Source organism: Venturia canescens, chromosome 6 (assembly GCF_019457755.1).
Source record: "Venturia canescens isolate UGA chromosome 6, ASM1945775v1, whole genome shotgun sequence".
NCBI classification, from domain to species: domain Eukaryota; kingdom Metazoa; phylum Arthropoda; class Insecta; order Hymenoptera; family Ichneumonidae; genus Venturia; species Venturia canescens.
The window spans coordinates 9,333,661-9,352,994 of NC_057426.1; the positions used below are offsets into that span (position 1 = coordinate 9,333,661).

The window sequence follows — 19,334 nt, forward strand, 5'->3', positions numbered from 1 at the left end:
AGTCCGCAAGAAAATGAACGCTGACGCGAGGCGGACAGTAGTGTGTGTGAGGTTTGTGCTGGCCCAACCGAACGGCGGTCTGAGCACACCACAAACTAGCAGAACTCGCGTTGCTCACGCATATTATACGCGAAGCAAGAACCAGGCGCGAGCGAACGAGAGAGCAAGAGAGAGAGAGAGAGAGAGCGAGAAGGGAACGTGAAACGAGAGGCGGAAAAGGAGAGAGAGGTCCGTTCACCGTGCCCGTCTAGACGGCCGTCAGACGTATTGGGTTCGCGCGCAGCTAACGTCTGCCCCCCGTGTACGCAATCGAGCCTCGGTTCTGTCCCGCACACACTGCTCGATGTGCTGCACCGAGCGAGTGAGCCAACCGACCCCGCTGTACCCGCAGCGTCTCACCCACACCGATCTCCGTGCACGAGTACACGCTCGGTTTCGTCGTCGCGCGATGTACGTGTCGCTGGGAACGGTGATGTTCGAAATAGCTCCGCGCTTCGACATTAATTAACTAATTCCCCATTTTCTCAGAGTTTCACGCAAAAAACGTGGAGAAAATATAAGTTTTGGCGCGTGCACGCGCACGGGGAGGAACGAGGACGAGGATGCGCGGAGCAGCCACTGCGGGCGGTCGCGAAAGTGCAGTTTGCGCATTTCGTTTGAACCTCTAACTTTTATCCCCACTCGTCGTACTAACGGCCAAATTCAATTAGCTATTTTGCCGGGTTTTTTCCCGAGATTGCGGTGCTAAACGCTCCTCTGCGAGACCCGGGCCCGGGGAGCGTTTTTAACGCGGAGCTCATAATGCACTTTTCGAAGGTGGGGAACGAACGACGATTGTCAGACAGGTTCCCTTTTTGCAAGTTCGAAACGTCTCTCAGCGGCAGAGCTTCTGATGCAGGGATATGTTCACAGACGGAAATAAAATGACGAATTCTTCAGTGGAATTTGACACGAGAATCATTTGCTTTCAGCGAGAGAATCGTCTTCGGGCTCGGGTACGAAAGGATGGAAAAAATTGAAAGATTATCGAGCCAGATTCGCTGCGCGTTTCGTCGAGATCGGGAACCGCTCGTTTCGGTTTCTCTCCCCACTTCGAAGCCTCGAATCCGCTGAGAGTTTACTTAAGAACACACGAATTGATTGAACGAGCGTCTCCATAGTCTGTTGAAAAAATAACAGCCCAAGTCGCACTGTATTTTAACAGCGCTCGCTCCCCCATGGGAATAATCATTTTGAGAGATTGTTCGCTCGATAATTGAATTCGAAGTAGTGCAAATATTTCGAGGGGGAGACAGACGCTGCTGTACGCGCGAGAGAGTTCATCGCTCCAGCGTGAAAAAGAACGCAGTCGTGGCGAGAAGTGATGATGTGGCTCATTGCGTAATTGGGCAACGTCATCCTGGTGCCCGAATATATACGAATAGCCGAAATAAATTGTTGAAAATGTTGTGTATGCACACACACACACGTACGTTTATTTCACTCGTGAAAGTTCCTCCGGATCTTTCGCTTTCTCGAACAGTTATTTTCTCCCAAAATAGCCAGACGCGTCCGTTACGATTACCGCGCAACGCTATGCGGCATTAGTCAGAGGAATTTTCGAAGAAATCGCTTTTGCGGGGCTCCCTCTCCTCGTACGGAGTGCGTCAATCGCATTTCGAAAAAGGAAGAAACAACCGCGGCTCTACCAACACTCTCCCAAAGGCAGAAACGTCGATTCAGCTCTTGTGACGAAAATCGCTATTTTTAGACCCTTCGAACATCGGTTTTCCAAATTTAAAACGATGTTGCTTCGTCGGACATTCTTTCAGCTACTTTTCCAAGTATTTTTCCACGAAATTTCTTCCCACGATCGAATTCGGTGAGTGCATGGAAGAATGAAAAATTATTGAAAGGGCCTGAACTGAAAAAACAAATTGAAAAGTTTGCAGAATGTTTGAAAGTGCTGCTCGCCTGACTTACAGCCGTTTTGACGTGATATCGAAATTCGTGTGTTTCGAAAAACTTGATAATCAACGCTCGTTTCAGCCTCCGAAGAAGAATTTCAAATTCTACGTGAAAAATGAACTTTGCGCGGGCTCTCGTACCTATAAAAGTAATTAACACAAGCTCGGCCAATAAATGGAAAAGTTGCCAATTAAGTTGGCCGCTTTTTACGATAACAATAAATTTGAAAAAACAACAAATCCACGTACTAATGAACAGTGCAAACTGCACTTCAGACCACTCGGCAGCAACGGCATCGGACACGATTTTTCGCTTTTATAGTTTCTTTCTGCAAATTATGATTTTTTTTCGAAATAATTGGTGCTTCATATGCCGTTTTTTTAACCGGAGTTTCGCTTCAAATTTTTAGTCCATTTTTCAGAACTTTCTCCTTCGAAGAAACCGCGAATCGACGAGACTCTTCAATTTGTGGAACGATTTTTTCAGCTCGATCAAATAATGACGAAACAACGTGAAAGTTTATTATTTGTCTGGATATTTTTGGATGTTTCCCCTTTCAGTTGTGTTTTTTTTTTTTCGAAAAGGAAAAAATGCCAAAAAAAACCAAGCTCCGCGCAGAACGAGCAGACCCGATTCGACACGTGTCATGCATCGAGGTGGTTTCTGCGTCTGTGAACTCAAAAAATGAAAATTTTAACGATTTTTTTTACAATTCCAATTCTGGAACGAAATTCAGCCAAAAAGATCGAATTTCAGTACAACGTTTTCAGTAGGCTTTCGTCGTGGTGTCTTCAATGAGGTCAACTTTAAGGGGGGCGGGGGGGGGGGGCTGCTTTAGAATGTCCAAAAAAATCGATTGTTTTCGTAAGTGTTTTTGGATTGACGGAAATAACTCGGCATAACGAACTTTTTGCTATAGTTTCAAAGATATTTCAAAAGTACAAAAACATTTTTTTAATGTGAGAAATACTCGTTTATGCACAAAGTCTGATTGTCGAAATTTCCCAGCTGCGTACAATGTGGATAGTCTACAGCAAAAATTCCAAATTGTTTTTTCATTTTCATATATTTTTCTTCCATACCAACCCATAATCACCCGAAAATATCTCAAAATTCCGTATTTACAGTACGTTGATGCGATATTCTTCTTCTTTAGAAGCGTTTTTTGTTTCAATCTCGCTAAAAATACAGAAATTCGCAATTTTTTCAAGTTTTTATGGGTTCGTATGTTTCAAACAATAATTACGATCTCCACATTGTCCACAGCTGAGAAATTCCAACAATCCGACTCTGCGCATAAACCATCTACAAATGAGTATTGTCAAAATGTTTCTGTACTCTCGAAATATCCTTGAAAACTATACCGAAAAGTTCGCTATGCCGAGTTATTTCCGTAAACCCAAAAACCCTCCCGAAAACAACAGATTTTTTTGACTTTTTAATTCTTCCGCAGGCAATAAGATAAATGAGTGAAATTATTTGGCACGAGTAGCAGGACACGCGGTGTGGAGAGTGTGAGGCTTGAAAAACCATGTGTACCGAGTGCGTCTCGGTGAATCGGCATCGTGAGTAAATAACGGAGGTGCAACCGGTTCCACCGGGGTGTGACAACGAGTCGTCGATAAAATATTGCATCGAGTGTGTCGCTGGCCCTCTTATCTCTCGGCCAAGTATAGAGTTCGGTGGATGAAAGTAATAATAATATGCAACGGAGCGGCGTTTGTTTTTGCTGCGTTTGCTTTTTTTTCTGCGAGCGTAAAACTTACGTAAACTAACAGCGCAGCTGGCTGTTCCTACGTCGAAGCGAGGATTATAATCATGGCTGTGATTAGTGGACTCTGCATTGGGGCGATTTTGATATGAAACACCATTTTCACATCGTTGTATATAACCGCGTATGTATTCCGCGGTGACTTTATTTAATAGCTTATCGAGAGGGGGAGGGATTCGAGTGAAGAGAGAGAAAAGAAAAAAATCAACAAAGTCAGAAAAATAGTAAACTAAAAGTCTGCGATCGCTGGCGCTCTGAAACTCTCGTCAAAGCCACTCTGACAGCTCGGCGGGCGTTGTGCAATTTTTCGTTCGCTTGACAGTTTCACGCATGCAATTATATAAAAACTTAGTAAATGAAGGAACGAGCGTCAGAGTTGAGTCGATCTACGAAGATTGTGATGCTTCGTGTGATATTTGGGTCGCAGAAATAGACGAATTGAAAAGTAGACAAAATCCTGGGAACAAGTGACGAATTAATTATAAATTGGTAGCCGGTGAAACAGCAACTTGAATCGAAGGAAAGGGACTCGCCAGGAAGTGTGTAGCAAAAAATTGAAAAATGCTGGCTCGGAAGAGAAAAGGGGGAATTTGGTGGTTATTTATTGCAGATTGATGAGTCCGGATTAATCAGATTCGTGTTCCCGGTAAAGCAGTGTTGAATAATCTGTGACGCGAGTGGTGCACGAGACAAGCTCAGGCCCTTCGTACGCAGGAGAATAAGCGCATCGGAAGCCCGTAATTATCCAATCCGTCAATTTCCACTTTACGATTAAAAAGTGAAGTAAGAAAAAGGGCAAAAAGAGGCAAGAAGATGTGGCGAAGAAGTAGCGGTGGATGTTCGTCGTGACTTATGCAATAATAATGGCTTCGCGGAACGGAGTCTCGGACGAATGGGCAGAGAGAGAGAGAGAGTTCGGCCTTATTTTTATACGTTAGGCCGCTCCGGGCGAACGGACTAATATGGTCCATCAGTGACTAAAAAAGGAGGAAAGAGTGCAAGAATTTTGATGGGAAACCGCGTGGCTCCTTATACTCGAATCTTCATCCCTTTGCCTCATTTTTATACCCATTTCTCGTCTAATTGCCCTCGATTATTCAGTTGTAATTTTCGTCCAAAGTCCTGCTCCGCGAGCATCGCCGCGCGATCACGCATCGCAGACTGATTCGAGTGTGCGTGGCGACTCATAACAAAACAAAATGTCGAGTCGAATGATTGGCGTTTAAGTGAAATTAATTTCTTCTCCGCTCTTCGGAGAGTCATCGGGCGCAAGCGAATGCGTGCTCGTCCATCACGTGACTTTTATCTAATGCACTTTTATAGCATATGCGAGAGAAGAACACAGAAAAACAGAGAAAGCGAGAGAGAGAGAGAGAGAGAGAAGAATGAAAATACGATGACGAGAGCGCAGGAGAGAGGAGCACAGAAAAAGATAGAAAAATAAATGGAGAGACGTAGGAAAAAAGATGAATAGAGTGAGAGAGAAAAAAGAGAGAATAAAAAGTGAAGGAGCGATGGAGTGTATACGAGAGCAGCGAGTCATCGATCTTTCGTGAGTTTGTTGTGTCTCGGAGTACGATGCATCGTTCAAGACACAATAAAACCGAGAAGTTCTCGTCGTCCCGTCAAGCCGTCTATATCGTACAAACTGATTATAAGTGTCGCTCGCTCCAAACGCCATTTATAAACATGCCATGTCTCGTCGATTATCGGAGAATTAACAACGTGTACATTCCAATTGCGCTCGGATTGAAAAAAGAAAGTAAAAAAAAACTCGAGTGAATAATTCAAAGTCACGGCGCGTGAGCGTGCAGAAATGGTTGTCAATTTTTTTGCACTTTCAATAGCGTCATTTTCTGTGTGAAGGCGACAATAGCTTGGCGACAAAACAACGAATTTTTACAGAACGAAGTGAGCGATGGAGAGTTCGCTCGAGAGGCCTTCCGTGGGATTGAAAACTCGCAAAAGTTGCGATTCGACCATCCTGGAAAGTGGCTCGAAAATAAAATTCAAATCCGAAGATTTTCAGGCCCGATTTTCGGCCCAACGAATGAAACGATTGTCCTCGTACGTGTCGAGCGCGCGTTCATTTGAGACACGCGGTTAAGCTCACTGCGTCGTTACGAAACACAAGACGAAAATATCGCTCGTTCGATCGCGTTGCGTTTTGTTTTTCATCGTTGTATCTCACAGCGTACCGCGAAGGTCAGTCGCGAGCGAGGAGGAGGATCCTCGAGCCTCGACGAGAACGAAGAAATCTTGCGTCTTTTCCTCTTTGGCTTCGCGGGAGCGAAGTCTCCCGCTCGGTCTCGCTCACTCTCTCCGCAGCCCGCGCACGATCGTCATTAATATTCAATCGAGATATTGATTGAGAGATAAGCGCGAATCGCTCGCCGGAGATTAAACGAGAGCGCGAGGCGAACGCAGGAGCCTGCGAGGGAGAAAAGAAGCGCGCCGAGTTCTCCGCGTGCGCAACGAGAACTTATTGTTGTCCTCGTTGATGTTGCGCGCGCTTGACAAGCGCACGTTTGAGCCCAGTTTTGCGCTCTCCGCTCGAACGATAAATCTCCGGGCCCGCGTGACCCGTTTCTATGAAAACTGAAAATCGCGCGTGCCCTCAGCCTGACGAGGGAATACGAAGGCGTACGAGGCGTTCGGCTCGGAGCAGTTGCGCTGATTGCAGTCGCGTTCCATGTTCCAGGTTCGCGCGCTTAAACTGCGGCGGAAAAATTCACGAGTTATTCGAGCCAACTTGGGTGGCGATGTTCCGTAATGTTTCAATTAACGCGAGAGTTTAATTAAACGAATAAACGAAGCTCATTGATGCTAGTCGAGTCTCGTTGTTTTTCGATCTCCCTGGACTCCGGTGCGCGGCCAGGTACGGCGCGTCTCAACGATCGGACGCGAAGGGACCCGCCGCTGCGCCGCGATCGCCACGAGATCTCGCTTCTCCGGCTCCCCCCGCTCCCTCCTGCTTTTCCGTCGCTCTCTTCTCCCTCTTCCTGCTTTTCCTTTTTTCATACTCCTTTTCTTGCCCCTTTTTTGTTTTTCTTCCTTCTTGTTTCTTTGCCCCTCCTCTTCTCCTCGCCCCTCGCGCTCCTCTCGACTCTTTTACATTCGTTACCTCGACGGGGTCTTATTGCATAGCGCATGATCGCGCGCGGATCAAGAGAGGCCCCGGCGTTCTCGCTCGCGGCCTTGTGAGTCTCGACGACCGTCTGCCGCTTCTGGTCTGCTCGTGGGCTCTCGCGGTCCGCGCTGCCTGCCGCCCTGTCCGGAATGCCCCGCAATAATTGCACTCACCAATGCCGCGCGTATGTACGCGCATGATTAATCGCGAGGTGCTTGAACTCTTTCACGCCGTGGTAACGCTTATTGCCCCTATGCGTTATTACTGTATAGACGCAGGCGTCTGCCCTGCCTGCGCGACAATATACAGGACGAGTCAAAAGTTCCTTCGTCGAAGCGTTGGCCATCGATCAACCCCTCGATTACGGAGACAAAAGTCCTTTCCCGCTTTCCTCTGCGATCCCACAGTTCCAGCGATATTCGCCGATTCGCGAGTCAATCGCGCGAGCGCCGCCGAAAGAAAATTGGCTGACGTCGTCGAGGCGATTTGACGTCCCGCGACGATGATGCGTTTTGTAAAATAAGTGCGAGGACTCGGATCTTCGGAATTCCGGGGTCCCTGAATCTTGCGATCCTTGGACGCGAGTTTGTTTTTCTCCGTTCATTCGGGAGGACGAATGATTTGATGTGCGAGTATCGGCGAGCGCAGTATTTAGAGCGAAATGTATTTGGTCATGGGTCAGAGCAGAGGAAAAGGGCGGTTTTTACAGTGGTAGTTACTCGCGTCGTTCGCAACAACAAATGAAGCAATTGATCGTAAAAGTAATGATGGACGATATTTTTGAGAGGGTTTTTCAGCCTGCTTTCGTACGCGCATGTGCGTGTGCGTACAGCGAATGGTGTGTGGGGGGAGGGAAAAACGAGCGGAATCTCCATACGCTCGCGTCGATGGGTAAGGTGTATTGAAATGTTAAGTTTAAGTGCGCTCGTAAAAAATTTACAGACGGCATAATAAAACAATGTGCGCGCTCGTGCCGTGACTTGCATTTGACTCGCTTGACTTTATTCCATTCGTCGCTGCGATGTATGACGTTCGGCAGTTTCTCATGAGCGATTCTCGCGCAGTTTCTAATCGCGTTTATAATCTCAGAGTTCCGAAACGATTCGCTACGCGGTGATTCGTCCGTAAATAGCCCCTCAAGCTTGCTCTTTGCGCGAGCATCCAAATCGTTCGATTTTTCTAAAGCCTCGGAGGAGAGCTCGAAGATGCGGAGCCGCAGAGCGGCGACCGCGCTCGCGCGTCGTCGACGACGCCTCGTCTATAAAACAGGAAGGACCACTTGGTTCAGATTGGGAGAGTTTGCTAGGCACTGTTCGGTGCGTTGGGAGACGAAACTCTGCCTGGGAATGGTGCACGATCGACGAGGAGGCCTTCTCGCCTACGCAAGCCTTTGCGTACCAGCATCGAGCACACGGTTTAATACGCACACGAGTAAAGACACGGACGCGCATGCACGCATGCGGAGATTCGTTGAAACGATGGCATGGGAATTTAGTATCGCGACGATCGTGTCGTGCGTGACGCTTCGTGTCCGCATATATTCTGGGCCGAAGATTTCGAGCAGGGACAAAGTTCGCTGAGCCCTTGAGCAGCCCTTTTCGTCAGGCGTAAATGCCCCCATAAATCTCGCCTCTAGTTTTACAAAAGTATTCGCATTTTCAGCTGCAACGTTATCACCAACATTTCCAATATGTCAAGAGCTTTATGGTCGGTTTTGAAGGCCGCTAACGCCGAAGGGTTTCACGAGCTTTCCGCACGCGCGCCGCGGTTACATCTTCCGCTTTTATTTCCCATCAAGTTATGCACTGACAGTGCAACATTTCACTGCGCGTAAGCTGCTTTATTGCCATATTCGAAAGGGTCGTCACATAAATGCTTGATACCCGCTCACCCGAGCGCCTTCGCTAGCTACCATTTTTAACGACATTTTCGATAAGTGTATTTTGAAATTTCAAACATCACCCTATTTTATGTCCCTTCGCCCACGAGAGTGATGACTAAAGTCCAAAAAATTTTATCGTCCAAGCTATTATCAAGCGCGCGCGTGCGCGCGCTATGAGGGCACCGTTTAAGGGTCGTAATCAAAGCGTTTCCGATATGCCCTTCGAAATGGCACTTTTATCGAGGCCTTCCGGAAACAGCTCTATTTCATTTCCCCTCTCAAATGGCCATTGAAATGGTAAGATTATTTCTCCTAAATCGAATAAATCGATCGGAATACAACGAAGGTCTGGGAAAATATTCGAGACGATTGTCATCTTACTAGTATAATAAAGATTACGTCAAAGATTGAACGAAATTGGTAATGAGCACTCGTATAACCGCACGCATTTGCTTATTTCGGCATTTTCTTTCTTCTTGGCTTGAGCCATTCCTGTCACAGCCCTCTGTCTTGTTATCAATACTTTTATCTTGATCCATTATTCCTCTCGTGTTTTCCCTTTGCGCTCTCTAAAGCGATTTTTGACATAAAAGACTCTAAAGTATTTTTGCCAGGGACGAATAAAATTTCGGGTTCGGTCAGTGATGCGGATACCGGATTAATTAATGGCTCGTAATTTCATTCGCCAAAGGATGAGTTGAAAAAATTGACTTACAATTTCGAATTAATAATTCTGACGTTAATTTAGAATAATAATATCGTTAATTAGGGAGTAAAAGACACCCGTAAAATACGATCCTGCGAGGATGACCTTAACCGATAATCGCTCATTGCTCGTATCTAAACTCCCAGCAAATAATATCAGCTACATAATCCGTAGGAAATTCGAGTCCTTTGGTCCTTGAACCCGCATGCGGATATTAGCCGGTGCTCGAACACGTAGCACAATTCAAATGCAACACGCGGTAAATGCCACGAAAAGCTTTACAGAAGACAAAAGAGACCGAAACGAGAGGACGAAGGGAAGGCGCACCGGGATCGAGCATTCCTCGTATTCATACAGGTAAAACCATAAAAAGGAGAGGAGAACACACGGCGATGCAACGAAATGTGAAAAAATGAATGCACACACACACACACAAATAGAATGAAGCGACCGGACGGAAAAATAGATCTCTATCGGTCGCGCGCTCCTGCGCTCCGCTTTATTTATTCCCGGTTAATTCTTTTCACCGGTGAGTAACGATCGGTCACGCTGACGGGGCAGAGCAACGCCGATTCACCGACAGGAGGAGAGCGCCGGTCTCTCTTTCATTCTTCCTTTACCTGTATCGCACACACTATTTTGCAATACAATCTCAATGAGCGCGCCCTCTCTGTACTTCGGACAGGAAATTGAACGCTAGAAATAATTAGCCCTCCCCTCCCCCGTGTTCCATTGCACCTCCTCGCTCGCCGGTAGTGCGTCGGCTGTGAGCCGGCCGCGCGCGGTTATTTACGAGCCGCCTTTACGCCTTTCAATTATCCACTTCCGGGATACGCCCGGAAATGAACCTGACGCCTCGTTTTGTGCCGAAGATGCAACCGACTGAGGCCGTTGCCAATTATTTTGTTGCGTCGCTCACCCCCGCCTTTTTTTACTGCGGCCATTGTTTATGTTGAATTCTTGTCTGACCTTCCCCGGGGACTCGTTTCAATAATTTATTCCACTAATTACATGCACCGTAGATATTACTCATCGAGGAAAGCTAAAACGCAGAATTTTTCGAGCAAATATTAGTGTCTTGCGAGCCCCTCGAAAAAAATGTTTTTCCCCGTCAAATTTAAACTGGAACTTCTCGAATCTGTTGAAAAGATGGAGATAATTGTCCTCGAAAATGCGTCCGCAAGATGACGAAAATCATTCGCATTGCCCACGATAAATCGAACGTGTGACGAATGTTTTTTGCCCCTTTGCTTTTCCCTCCTTGACTCAGACGTTGCTTCTCCGTTGTTGACCGAAAAGCCCGAGAGTAGGGCCGACCCGATGCACGTCGCGCGTTGGCGAAGATGCCCCACCGGTCGGGGAATCCTGAGCGTCTGGATCCTCGAGAGCCAAAATCTTTGGAGAGAGAAAGCGAGAGGGGGGTTGAGGGCCTAATGTGAGGCACAGAGAGGCCGGCGCTAACAAATGAGTCTCATTTGTCCCCTGTCAGCCACTTTTTGGCCAGTTTACTAGGAAGACCGAGTGCCCCGTCTACTGGCCTTGATGCACCTTCGCTAAATTCTCTCCTCCCCCCCTCGCCCCTCCCTCGCTCGCTCCGTCTCTTTTCCGCTTGATCCGCGGAGCTGTCTTGAGAGAGGGAAAAGAGGGAAGGAAGATGACGACTTCGGGACGTGATACAGCGGGCGAGGAACATCCGAAAAAGGCGTTTTGTCGATAAATCGATGACTTTTACAGGCTCGCAGAGAAACTGCGCAAATAAAATGCCAGGAGCGGAAGCTTCTCGCGGAGAAAACGTCAGTCGGGCGCGAGACTTAGCGGAAAGTGAATATTGCTTAAAAAATGCAAGATTTTTCTTAGCGATTGTATGAATAAATATCCAAAATGCCGAATTTTCGAATAAAGCTCATCCGACTCGGCCCATTTCCGAGCTATTTTATAATATTCTGTTTTCCATATATATGCAAAATACTGCAAACGCAACAGAGGTTTGGAAGGAGGAATTTAAAGCTCTGTGAAAATACGAAATTCGCAACGACGACTGTAAATTATGGCGTAGGACAAGAGCTCGTTATTTAACGAATTAACGAGTGCGACAAGGGGCTCGAACGTAGGATTTTTTGGCTTCTTTTTTAAGAGTGCGCCCGCTCACGCCACTCTCGAAAAATAGCCGTATAAACATTGCTCTTGCTCTTCGCTGATATTTATTTTACGATACTCGAGCTTGCCATGCAATATTCGACTACTAATTAAAAAGTGGTCCTCGTATACTCGAGGTATCAAAGCGAGGCAGTTGTCTCGTGTGTCTTGCGTGGGTAAAATTAACGATAATGAGCAATCAAGGGCTCTGCGAGTATTTCAGAAGACAAGGGACGCCCTGCCCGTGCTTTCCGAAGCTCCCTTCGAAAACCTCCGCGTTTCTGATCTCCCGATATGCGCTGCCCGTAAACGAAAGTATTTTCGTGATCGTACAATCTCTCGCAAGAGTTTTGGGCGAAAGGTGCCAGCAGGACAGAAATACGGCGACACTTCCGGCCGAACTGTTCCTCCAAGTTTTTCTTTCCGAGGCCCCGACGACGAGGTATCGAGTGTGGAACGGAACCAATCCCGAGCAGAGACGCAACAGGCGGGGCGCGCATTGGCTCTCACTCGACGTTGAATATCTCGCGAACGGTGCACCGCGGAGAAAAACGTCGGAAGAAGTTTTCCCTTCGAAATTTCGCGATGCATACTCGGAGGGAAAATATTCTGAGGTGCATCGCCGCGCGCGCATGTACACGAATGCACGATTTTTCTCGAAACGAGGGAGAGATGCGCGATACGAAAGCTGTGAGTTGTTGCTAATACAAAAGGACGAGAGCGCGAGACCGAGTTCCCAATCTCGCGATCGTGGTCCGGCCAAGGAATCTTTGGAAACGTCGCTGACTAATTTCCAGTCGCTTTCGTTCGGCGATAAAAAGTCAATTTTATACCGAGGGAGAAACGTCGAAAGAGCACGACGAGCGGGAAAAAGAGAGAGAGGAGAGAAAGCGAGGGAGACCGGCCTAATAGCACTGCTCGAGGAACCGGGCTAAACTATTTTGGCGGAGAGGCGCGCGGGGATTTTATGGGGCTTATAAAAATGATACCATTCGGACGAGCAGCAGAGGACTCTCGGCTCTCCGTCTCTGTTCACGTGTCCATGTGCGTGTCTCTTCGGATCGCTGCTGCGATGAGTCGCGCAAGACGCGCCGCACCAGCCATACCCGGGGACTTTTCTTCTCTTCTTTTTCGTTTGTCCTCTCTTTCTCTCGATTTTTTTGCTCTTTCGTACTGCTGCCGCGCGCGTATTTTTTTTTCTTCTCTCGTTATTGTTGTCGTTTGTTTTGTTTTTCGCTCGAGCCTCTCCGTCTTTTATTCCTCGCTTTACTGGAAGACTGGTTTCGCGGAATAGCAAGGACTCGCTAGGGCCTTCTGCTCGCTCGCGATCTCTCCTCTCGCACCCTGCTCCCACCTCTTTCTCCTTCCCTCTCGGCCTCTCGCTCGTCGATGACGACAACGAACACCATCCTGACAGCGAACGAAGAGTGCAAGAATGCGAGCTCGATGCAATCCCCGAAAGATCGAGCAGCTCCGAGCTTCGCGAATCGCTCCGACGATGAATCATCCGAGACGCCGAGTCCTCGAAGGGGAGCGCCACGATCTACTGCGGTTTTCACTCAAATCGAGGAAAACCTTGACACGTCCCGTGAGCACATCGCGCTCCTCAATCTCTTCAATCCCTTTCCCTCGGACTTGTTATCGCTCATTCGTCCGATGCAAGCTCGCGAACTCCCTTAATTTCTGGGCGCCTTCCCACTCGCTCCTTCTTCGCGGGCGCTACTCCGTAAATCCGCCTACACGTAACGAGAGTGCGCTTTTTCCCTCGGCTCCTCCGGCCCGCTTCCTCTCTCGCCTGCTGCACGACACTAATATCCAGCGCATCGGAGCATGCCGAATAATTGACTGGGGCAATGTTCCATTTGCGAATGCGGAGTAACCGACGCGCCAGATGAGAGCGGTGCTCGAACCTTGAGTCGATTATTTTAACCGCGTGCACTTTCGTTCAATTCTTTTTAAGCGTGGCAGGAAATCGCGAGAAAAAAACATCGACGAAGAAACGGGATTAGGAGATGCCGACGAATATTCACAAATTCGAGGAGACGCACGGGAAAAGTTCGCTCCCAATGAATATTCCCGATGGAGAACGATGATTTTCGCAACCTCGATGTACTGTGCGCGGTTGCTAGATATGAGAAGTGAAAATACGCCGCGGTTTCCTGGTTCCAATGAAAAGGAATAATATTTACGTTTGTTGAGTTGTTTTCGCAGCTTGTTTCGAGTGCTTCTCAGCGAGAGTCTGCTCGCATGACAGAGGAAAATAGGCGAGAAAGAATCGCTGGTCCCTTGGAAATGTGTGGGAATACTAAAAGTGTACAGAGCGTGTGTAAAGGAGAATAACGACATCCTCGAGAGAACCGACGAAGAGTTTATTATTTCGAAAAAGCAAGCATCGTCGAGAGCCCGTCGATGGAATTAAGGGCTTTCTCGGGTGGCGTATATAGAGCGAGCAGCACAATTTCCGTCTGAAGCTTGTGGCATCAAGCAACACACACACACACGCGCGCGCGCGAGTTAAAGCAGAGAGTATCGCGAGTGCAGTTGCAAAATCAACGAGAGGAAGAGTGAGACGGGGTCTTTGCCCCGTTGAGTTTGCTTTATAAATATCGTCGACGCTCGAGTGCACCAGGAATCGAGAAAACCGACGTTTTCTTCTTCTTTTTACCACCTATAAGTCTCTCGTGTGATACATGCGAGTATCGATACGTGTATAGTTGGGCAATCCGCGTACGCGTTGATCTTTCGCTGTCTCTCGTCCTGCTGCTCCTCATCTTCACCCACCGGGTCTCATCGCACCTCGCTCCATCGCGATAAATCGAGGCCTCGCAATTTTCGTTCGATCTAACACCAACGTATCGAGAATTCCCTTATTAACGTTCTCGAGTTTCCCTCCTGGAAGCCGAGTTGAAAAATTTTCGAGGATCTTCGATGGTCGGAAGTAACGGTTATGCGACTGACCTTCGTGGGTCACAGGACTGACGCTGTGTTGCCCGTAAATCAAATTTCGGGACAAATAAGAGCACGAATAAGAGGACCCTTTATACGCTGGGACAGCCGAAACGGAAGGGCGAAAAGAATATGGACTTGGCCACCTGGCGGATCGCCGGGGAAGCTCCATTATCCGAAATAATTTCGCTGCTACACAAGTACAACGAGGATTCGCCGGGTGTCGAAGGTTTGGCGAAAACGGTGGGTTGTTAAGAGAAATTATTTATTTGAGCACACGCATGAGCATTTTGTTCGAATTTAGAGAATTTCATGAGCGCGGACGAGCTTTTACATACGGAAAAGTTCTGAAAGACAATTTATTTGAATTTCGGAAGAAAAAATTGTTGCGAGGCAGTATTATCGTGATGTTTTTGCTATAAATTAACGATATTTACATAAATTAATATTAACACGTTCAAATGATAAATTTACGTGTAAATATAAAAAGATTCACTCGTTTGAACAGTTTTCTCAATGATTATGCGATTGTTCCGAACGGTAGAATAAATAATTGTCAAAATATCAAGGCTCTAGAACGATTATAAAATGCACGTATTCCTTAATCTGATAACTCGTTGTAACGCTTCTGAGTTTTACGCCACAGTTTTTGCTTCTTCTCGACCGAAGGATCCACCCGGAGAGTAGATAGCTCGGAATTGGGAGCCCCGAAGCCAGCCTTCGTTTGTTTGTTGACCAATGGTACCTGAAATTCAAAAAAATTTCGAGTTTAACGTAGGCATGCACGAAACGATTTTCTTAAGAAAGTCTTGAAATCTACAACGCAGAGATTCAAACGCTTCTTACGAAGTGTACGTAAAAGTGCACAACAACAACGAAGTTTATAACGAAGCTTTGGGAAAAAATTCAAGACGATCGTCTTACTAGTAATAAAGATATATTACGTTAAAGATTCGACGAAATTGGCAATGAACACTGATTTAACCACACATTTGCTTGTTTCGACATTTTGTTTCTTCTTGGCTTGAGCCACAGCCTTCTGTCTTTTGATTAATACTTTTTTCTTGTGTTTTCCCTTTGCGCTCTCTAAAGCGATTTTTAACACAAAAGACTATAATTTTCGCCAGGGACGAATAAAATTTCTAGTTCAGCCAGTGATGGATCCCCGATTAATTAACGGCTGGTAATTTATTTCCCCAAAAGATAAGTTGAAAAAATTGATTTACAATTTCGAATAACTCTGACATAAATTTAGAGTGATAATATCTTTAATTAGGGAGTAAAAAATCGACCCAATCTAGACACCCGTAAAATACGATCCTTCGATTCTTCTACCTTAAGGCACTTATCACTAATGTAGTCACCGAGTTTTCGAGCCAAAATAAAATCGCGGCACAGGACGCCCATCAGCCGAAAAAAATTCGAAGACTTCGAAAATCCCTGAATTGTACGAAACCGTTGGAGTCGAACGAACAACTGTACTTTCGTTAGTGCTGGGCAACGATTTTCCCTTTTAATTTGCGCTGTGCGTGAATTAGACTGCATCGGTGAATACTCTATAAGCGGACGAGAGGGAGTAGCATCTTGAATATAATTCTCGAGGATTTGAGAGGTTCTCGCAGTCTGGTTGATTAGCCAGAGAGGACTGTGAGATGCAGTTCAGAGGGTAAGTTGAAAGTGAGAGAGCGAGCGGCGAGTGATATAGGCGAGTAACGAATGGGGGGGCTGAAGGAGAGAAAAAATTGATGTAGCGTGTGCCGAGGGTGGGTGATAGAGAGGGGTGCGAGAAGGCAAAAAAACGTCGTAGTAGATGCACGTGGTTGGCGACATTCGTAGACACGTTCCTCGAGGGCAATTATCGAAGGGGTAGAGACCGAACGAGAAACGATTTGCATTCCACTAGCTCTCTCGTCACATTGTTCGCGTATGAATAAATTCGTTCAAGTGGCTCATCGCGCGTTTGGGGCTTCCCGACGACGAGACACGCTCTCCACTTCTCTCGTCTCGTATATACATGACACATAATTATAAATAAATCAAATATTTCCAACAATTTAAACTAAAACTTTCACGAAAATAATGAAACAACGTTCAATATTTATACAGTCAATTTTTATCTCCCGTCACTCTCCCGAATTTCGACGATTCTCACACGTCCACTCTTCGCGAGCCCATTCCCGATTATTATTATAGGCAACGAACCAGTACTAATTGCAGTAAAAAAAAAATAGAAAAATATTAATAATATAAAGGAAAATATACACCCGACTGGTGTGACTCGTCATAAAAGTGTGCGCTGTTCCACGAAGACGTTGCAGCAGCAGCAGCAGCAGCTATTCATGGTCGCGAAGTGAAGATATGAGAGGAAGAAAAAGCGCTTCACGCGAGGGGCAGGGAAGAAGGATGGAAGAGAGAAAGACGAGGAGAGCAGCCAAATGTGTGCAAGGAGAGGGGCTAATGCGTCGGTTCGCTCGGTGTGTCTGTGCGTGCGCGTGCGTGTGTGCATCGAGATAGAATGGAGGTCGGCAGATAGTTATGCTAATTTGCCGTTTAGACGAGTCGCGTTAATTGATAAGTGTCTGGAGCCCAGAGAGACTGGCTATCAAAGTTTTCGTTAATACGGGCGAGAGCCGCGATATATATAGATATGGAGGTTTGTAGCGATCGACGAGAGTCGAGAGTAAAGTGAATGGTACGAGGCTATTCTTACTCCCCCACCTGGCCCGGAGCGAGACAGCGAGCAGCTACTGTATTCGGCTTATACGACAACGTAAATCGGCAGATCCCGAGATTAATTTGCCAGTTTTGTTTAGCTCACGATCTCCAGTAGCCGCTCTCGGAATCACGACCAGCTTATGACCAAAGAAAGCGGGCTGGACCAGGCGATGAAAAATATGTTGATCCGTTTACAGAGGCAAAAAATACGATCGAACGACAGAGCAACAGACGACTCGTTTGCCCGTACTTTCCCTAAGTGGTTTCCAAACTTGAGCCACCTATACACTACTGTTTTAGAAGCCAGACGCAGATTCACGGGCTTGAAACTTCTCCGAAGTGGTGCAAGGCACTCCCCCGGCACTCTGATTCGGATCACGCATTTCTTTCGCTTACGACTAATTAATGAGTGTGCGAGATGGATTTGCGACTCGACAGCGAAGCTATTTTCTGGGCCTTTATAAAGTAGTTCGGCCGCTCTACGACTAGTCAAGTTTGCAAGTACTTTATGTTGATTCGTTTCAAGTCCAAATTGTTAATAAAATTAATAAACACTTAGATTGAGAATATTTTTATCATAAGAATGTAATAAAATGCTTTAAAAATATCGTAAAAGATTAAATTCACTTCAACTTCAACTTGACTGGTTAATGATTGACCTAGGTAACATTTTTATCGTGCGAAAGAAAGTTTATATCGGTTTAATGGCACCGAGAAAAAGGAATGATCAATTCATTAAAAAAAGCGCAGCTACTAGACGAATGAAAGCACGTGAGTCAGTCTCAAAAATAAATTTGATGAAACTCCCACGATTCCGGAATTTGACCGAAGTTCAATCAGCCGTTACCAGTAGTCCAACGTAATGACCGACATCCGCCTCCGACGCGTCAGAAACTAAAGTTTTTTCGTCTTTTATTTGTTAAGAAAAAGAAAAGAAAAGAAGCTCGAACGGCATACAATTTTTTCACAAATAATATTATTGTGCCTTCTCCCATAGAATACCGTGTTAAAAACTCAAAATTGCGAATGCAATAATTCCAAATTTTGCCCCGTAAGAGGCCCCGGAGCTTATCGTCATCAGGGGACCTTCTATCATTAACCGCAAAAAAAAGTGAGCCTTCACCGTACTTTATCGAACGGCCGAACCACTTTGAAGAGCAGTTACTTTTTCGTTACATCAGCGATGACTCAGAAATGTTTAGTTGCCAGAGTAAAAACGAAGAAGTTTACCCCGGAGACACTTTATATCGATTCGATACCGAAGCACCAATGGCGTTTGTTTCTATCTGCCCCAGCAGGCTTCGGTAGGCTAGTAACTTGAAAAGAATTTTCGCCAAATTTTTATACAGTTGGAATCCAAAGTACGAAGTTTTGTGTACTAACGTGTATGTTAACACTGTGGATGTCGTTACATTTGATCTTCTCAGGAGAGTCGCGGAAGGGCTGCCCATTCCCACAAGGATTGTTCGGCTTGTCCGGATCTAATTAGAGCGTAGAAAGATTGGCGAGCACACGACGAGATCCCCGAGAAGTAATTTGGGCTAGGGAGTTAGGTGGTCCACCCTCGCGGGTGAGTCGACGGCGTCGAAAAGATGCTGGTAGGTCACAAAACGAGCCCTCAACGAAAAGTGTAGCGGGAGGAGAAAGTCGGAAAGAGAGAGAGAGAGAGAGAGAGAGAGAGAGAGAGAGAGAAAGTGGCGATAGAGCGCGTTCTCGCAAAGTGCATATACAATGGAGGCTGCTCGCAGTGTATGCGGCGTCTAGGTCCAGATGAGAGGCGTATAATCCCAGACAGAGGGTATGCGGGGGAGCGAGGGAGGGTGGTGCTCACTCCGGCAAACGGCGGTACAGCAGAAAGAGAAGGCTAGACGGTGCTGGTATCGCGGGCGCTTTTGGCGAGTCGGGGCTTCTTTTTCAGTGCGCGCTCTTATCGCCTGAAAGCACGAAACGCTTGAACTTTTCGGTCTGCTCCGCGACGACGGGGCGACGAGGTTGTCGCAGGCAGCAGCTTCTGACGATTACACCGCTGCCGCGCTTCTACCACCGAAGCCAAAGGAGATTCTTTTCGCTCGTTCGCGTATTTGGGCCAAGTGTTGCGCTC

General features: G+C 46.7%; 1 protein-coding gene across 2 annotated transcripts in view; it reads right to left on the bottom strand.

Moving 5' to 3' along the window:
* Window positions 1-14,766: 14,766 nt before the first annotated feature.
* The window catches only part of LOC122411897 (angiogenic factor with G patch and FHA domains 1), a 30,269-nt gene continuing 25,701 nt past the window's right edge, over window positions 14,767-19,334 (bottom strand). For both annotated transcript variants that reach the window (XM_043420969.1, XM_043420970.1), the window contains exon 9: window positions 14,767-15,263. In XM_043420969.1, the coding sequence (XP_043276904.1) occupies window positions 15,120-15,263 (144 nt within the window). In that variant the 3' untranslated portion in view covers window positions 14,767-15,119. The remainder of the gene's footprint in view (window positions 15,264-19,334) is intronic.